Here is a 4995-nt window from a genome sequence, read left to right on the forward strand (position 1 = left end):
AGAGGGCAGCCAGTACAAAGGGACCACAGTGGGACTTGTCTGTGTGCTCTGGTAAAAGGTGTCACATTGACCCTGCTGTGGCTTTGATGAATCATGCTGTGGTTGGGTCTTTCATTGGATAAAACTCAGTGGAGTTAGAACAAGTGAGTGGGTGCTCTGACAGTGTGTGCACCACTGAATTGACTCTTTTCTTTCCATTAATAGACAGTTTATCAGACAATGCAGCAGCTTTTAGCAAAAGAGCCAAGCATCTCCGAAGACAGATGTGGTGGCGAGACTGTAAGGTGAGCAAGAAGGGGAACAGGCAGAGCTGCGTTTGTGGAAGGGTGGTTACCCACCTGCCCTGGGAGGAGATGGAGAAGCTCCACTTCCTAGCTGAAAAGATGCTGGGAGGCAAAGGCCTCTTTCAGGTCAAAGCAATTACCCCTGGCAGCCTGTGTAACGTGCCTGTGTGCTCCTCTTGCAGATGAAGGCGATCATAGCGATGGTGGTGGTCATTCTCCTGCTTGTGATCATCGGTGAGTAGCTCCACATCACCCCAGCCATGTCTGGCATGGACGTATTTATGGCACTCCATGCTGTGAGTGACACCGTGGTGCTGTTCTCCCTGGGGGAGAGCACCTGAGCCACTCCATGGGCTCCACTCTGCCTTAAGTCATCATAAGGGGTGCCTGTAGAGCATTCTGTGCTCCTTTTCTGCAAGGCTTAAAGGTGCATGCACAGGAGCAGGCTCAAACCAAGTCCTGTGGACTGTGACCAAAGAAAGCCAGCAGTGCCCTGCCAACCCTGTATTGACCCAGGGTTGGCACTGACTGATCCCAAGGCTGGTGGGAGTAAATGCAAAAGTTTCAGGCTAGAGCAATGTCTTCCAAAAGCATTTCTACATGTATCAGCCACGTTGCAATGAGCCTGCTGTCTACAAATACTCTTCCCCAAAGTTGATGGGCTGCTTCATTTCCATCAAGTAGCTGTTGTGGCTTTGCAATTGGTCCCTTCCCATGCCCTCTGCATTTCCTGGAGCTCCCCAGAGCAGAGATGTCACTGCTTTTCCTACCAAACAGCTCATAATGACCAGAGCATGTTTCTTCCAGGCAGAAATAATTGATCCCTCTGCCTGCAGAATGACATGCTCCAGGGATCCAGGCAGCCCAGCATGGTAGGGCAGCTCTTCTGTGTCACTGGGTCTGGAGGGCTTTCCTCCCACTGAAGTGTCCAGGGGCAGTTCTGTAACTGTTCTTGTTCATTCAGCAAAGCCCTTGTAGCCTGTTGTCCTTCTACCACACAGCCTGCAGTGGGAGAGGCAGAGCTGGCAGCAGAGTTTAGAGAGAGAGATTGATGGAAAATCTCATCTGGTTTAGTTTTGGGGAGCTGGAAGGAGATTAAGGTAGCAGGATATGTTGTCTAGCACGTGTGCAGACAGCAGATTGCTTTAGCTTGAGGCTGGGAACACGCTTGCAGCTGCAGGGTGTTTGTCACTACAGAAATGGGGGGGACTCCCTGGCAGGGATGGGTGTGTGGTGAGAGCTTCTTTCTTTGTGTTTTCCAGTCCCCATAGTCCTGAAATACCATTCCTGATGGGGCAGCTGGAGGCTTCGGTGGAGCTGCCTCTGGGATAACCAAACTGCTGTGTAATTTAAGTGATATATCTGTATATAGCTTTGAAGTTGTTTTTTCTCCTGGGAGCAGGAGGTGGTGGCAAGCAGCCAGTTCTAACAGAGCGTTTTAAGAACTACCAAACAGCCCTTTTCCAGTTGAGTACCTGTTCCTGCTGTCAGACATATTTTTTAATAACACAAGATTCAGATCCCAAACCGCCCTCTTTTGTGGAATTCTGGGTCTCTGGTTTGGAGCTGGCTACTTGCCCCTACAGTCTATATGTATATATGGTTGAGTTGTAATATTAATAATAATATGGTCTGAGCAGCTCTCTACTGCCTGCTGTGGAAGGCAGGGGGGACTCTGTCCTTGAATCAGAGAAAAGGAGGGGATAAATGTCTGAAGGAAAACATACCAATATATTATAGGGAACTGATTATTTTGAGGACAACTGCAAGGGTGTTGTTTTTCTCTTGTTCAAAAAAAAAAAAAAGAGAAAAGAGAAAAATTAAATTAGGTTTTTACAATCCAGAAGACTTTCTGGTCCTGCCATGGGAATGCACAAGCTCAGTGTTTTCAGTATTGCTGCTTACAGCTGTGACTAAAGACATTCCAGTAAACCTATTTTTGACTGTACATGTGGAGTTTCTGCACGTCTTCATAAAGTTTTCAGGACATTCAGGGTTCTCCAAGGCTGGGAGTCCCCGTTTCTGTGTTTTCTTAACCAAAAGTAAGAAGTGTGTATAAAACCCAGTAAGTAGGATGATTATATAAAGACACAGCAGGAGAACAATTCTCCTGAGACCCGTCCACAGTGAACAAGCCCACTTCATATTTAGAGCCCTTCACCATGATGTGGTGATTGTGGTCCTGAATGCCAGCCAATTTTGCTACGTTGTGATGCAGTGGGGTGGGGATTATTCCCAGACACGGTTGCTGGGGTGCTCAGGGAACTGTAGGGACCCCTGTGCTGGGATGAACGGGAACTGAGCTCCTCTGTCCATCAGTGGGACTGCGGTGTTTTGGCTGTTTCCAGCCTTGCTCTCAAGTGCTGGTGGCATTTCTGTCAGCCTTTTATTTTTGGGACCCTTCTTCTTTCCAGCCCTGAGCCTGGTGCTTTAGCTGAGTCAAGCTCTTCTGGTTCTCTTTTTGGTCTTTTCTGATGAGAGAAGCGTTATCCTGCTAAGCACATGTTCAAAACAATACTGGAGAGGGGAAATGGTGCCCCAGAGAATTTCCAGTGCCATGTCCCAGCTTCCTCTTCTGACCCTGTCCCCAGGACCTTGTTTCCACCTGAGTGCTGCCCCATGCAGAGAAGGGGATTAGGAGTGAGCACAGCAGGCTGGAGGGCTGAATGTGATTACAAGCTCCCTTGCCCAGCTGGAATATAAATAGGGCTTTTCCCCTCTGGAGACCTGATCTCTCCGGGTGGGAATCAGAAAGCCAAGCTGGATCTTTCCTCTTCAAGTATAGGCTGTTTTTAACATCATACACTCAGTGGAAGGGACAAAAGTCATCCTGCCTGTGCCTTTGGCTACTCTCTACCTGCAAGGGATCAAGAAGGTGGATGAAGAGGGACTGTGTCTGTCTCAGGGGGACTGCAGGTCTCGCTGAGCTGTTTGGTACTGTGTCCTGCCAATTGGAAAGTGAGTTAATTCACTCCTCGTGCTGGAGAGCCCTGCCAGTGCCTCTGCCTTTCTCTCCCAGCCCAGTCTTGCCGCTGCTGCTGCTGCCACCCACAGCAGGAGCTTGGTGCCACAGGAGTATGTGAGGACTTCAGATCCCTGCCAGCACCAGGTCTGAGCAAGAGAAGCAGTTTTTAAGTTGCTTGCTGGAGGCAAAGCCTGGCTTTGGCAAGTGGGTGCTGGCAGGACAAAGTCTGGGCCAAGCCCACCCCAGGCAGCTGAGCATAGGCAGCAAGCTCTTACCCTGGGAAAGCTGGAATTCCTCAACTTTGATGGAGGGATTTTGCAGCATTCCCATGAGGTTGGGGTGGAAATGGTTGTACCCAGGATGCAGGGCAAGGAAAGCTTCCACAACCACAGCCATCAGTGCACTGAGTTGCCAGAATTGGGTGTTTGTCAGTTTTAGGTTCGAGTCATTCAGTGTCCTGAGCACAGACTTCCCAAGGGACTGCTCTGGCTGTGAGAGGCAGCACCAGCAGCAAACCAACAGTCCTGGTCAGAAACTTTGCAGTAAAAGAATTTACTAAGCAACTTTTATAGACTTTTTTTTTCTCCCCCCAAGGCTGGAAAGACCATTAGGAGTGTCTGGTCTTGGGATGGTAGAGAGCACTCCTCCATATATTCCTTTGATACTGTGGTTTCATATTGCAGCCTGTGCTGTCCCACCCTGGACTGGTGGCAGGGAGAACTGCAGTCAGCAGAAATGAGTGTTGTTTCCAGCAGTGTCTGCATGCTTGGGGATTGGTTTTCACTTAGGAGATGTTATGAAGGAGATTCTACAACAAAAACAACTCCTTCACCCAAGCTTTGGGTCTGTTTTACCCATTCCTGCATTGTGCAGAGGACAGACCATCAGCTGCTGTTTTCCACACGATTGCTTTTGTACATGGAATGGCATCTTCTGGCTATAGTGGATCATTCCTCCTCCTGGGATTGCTGGTGTGACCCCATGGTGTGACCCCATGGTGTGACCCCATGGTGTGACCCCGGGGTCCCCATGCCTGAGGGAAGGGGGGATGCAGAGATGCGGCACAGGTGGGTAGAGGCCTCCTGGCTCCGTCAGCTGGGCAGGCCAGAGGGAAAGAAGTCCCTCCTGAGGAGTCCCCTTGCAAAGCAGGAGCTTTGGCAGGGTCTGGCAGTAAGGAGGGGCCTAGGTACCACGGTGGGAGAGCTCCTGGGACCCTGCTGCTGCTCCTTCAGAGGGCCCTGCTCCCCACCAGCCCTGGACTGCACTGACCTGTTCCTCTAGGGCTCCACACCGGCCCCACGGACAGAACTCTTGACTCGAGGTCTGGAGTTTTTGCTACAGCCGCCAGCTGGTCCTGCATTTACCCAAGATTCAGGGCAGGGAAAGCTGCCACAACCACAGCCATCAGTGCGGTGCCCTGAGGTGCTAGAATTAGGTGTTGATCAGTTTGGGGCTTGAGTCATTCAGTGCTGCGGTTATCCTGAGCGCAGACCTTCCCAAGGGACAGCTCTGGCTGTGAGAGGCAGCACGAGCAACAAACCAACAACGATGGAATTTGATCGCTCCGACACAGGAAACCTGATGACAGCGCAGAGATGCCCCAGAGGTCGGGGGGTGAACAGCAGTAGAGCTTGGAGCATAATCCCCTGCCCGATTCCCCAACTACGTCTGCTTCTACTTCAGGGAAAACAGAGCGGGACCCAAAGGCCGGGGCTGTAAACAAGGGCCAGGGCCATGAGGAGCACC

At 50.8% G+C, this 4995-nt stretch overlaps 1 protein-coding gene and 1 long non-coding RNA gene across 2 annotated transcripts in view; one reads left to right on the forward strand and one right to left on the reverse strand.

The window, feature by feature from the left end:
• The window catches only part of VAMP4 (vesicle associated membrane protein 4), an 11452-nt gene extending 9169 nt beyond the window's left edge, over positions 1 to 2283 (forward strand). The window contains exons 5-7 of the mRNA XM_008630176.2: positions 205 to 284; positions 467 to 518; positions 1547 to 2283. Of these exons, the coding sequence (XP_008628398.1) occupies positions 205 to 284; positions 467 to 518; positions 1547 to 1575 (161 nt within the window). The 3' untranslated portion in view covers positions 1576 to 2283. The remainder of the gene's footprint in view (positions 1 to 204; positions 285 to 466; positions 519 to 1546) is intronic.
• The window catches only part of LOC108445547, a 12223-nt gene extending 7374 nt beyond the window's left edge, over positions 1 to 4849 (reverse strand). Inside the window, exon 1 of the long non-coding RNA XR_001860433.1 lies at positions 4519 to 4849. This is a non-coding gene — a long non-coding RNA (uncharacterized LOC108445547). The remainder of the gene's footprint in view (positions 1 to 4518) is intronic.
• Between the last annotated feature and the right edge of the window lie 146 nt (positions 4850 to 4995).

This window comes from Corvus brachyrhynchos, unplaced genomic scaffold, assembly GCF_000691975.1.
Source record: "Corvus brachyrhynchos isolate BGI_N302 unplaced genomic scaffold, ASM69197v1 scaffold101, whole genome shotgun sequence".
Classification (NCBI taxonomy): Eukaryota; Metazoa; Chordata; class Aves; order Passeriformes; family Corvidae; genus Corvus; species Corvus brachyrhynchos.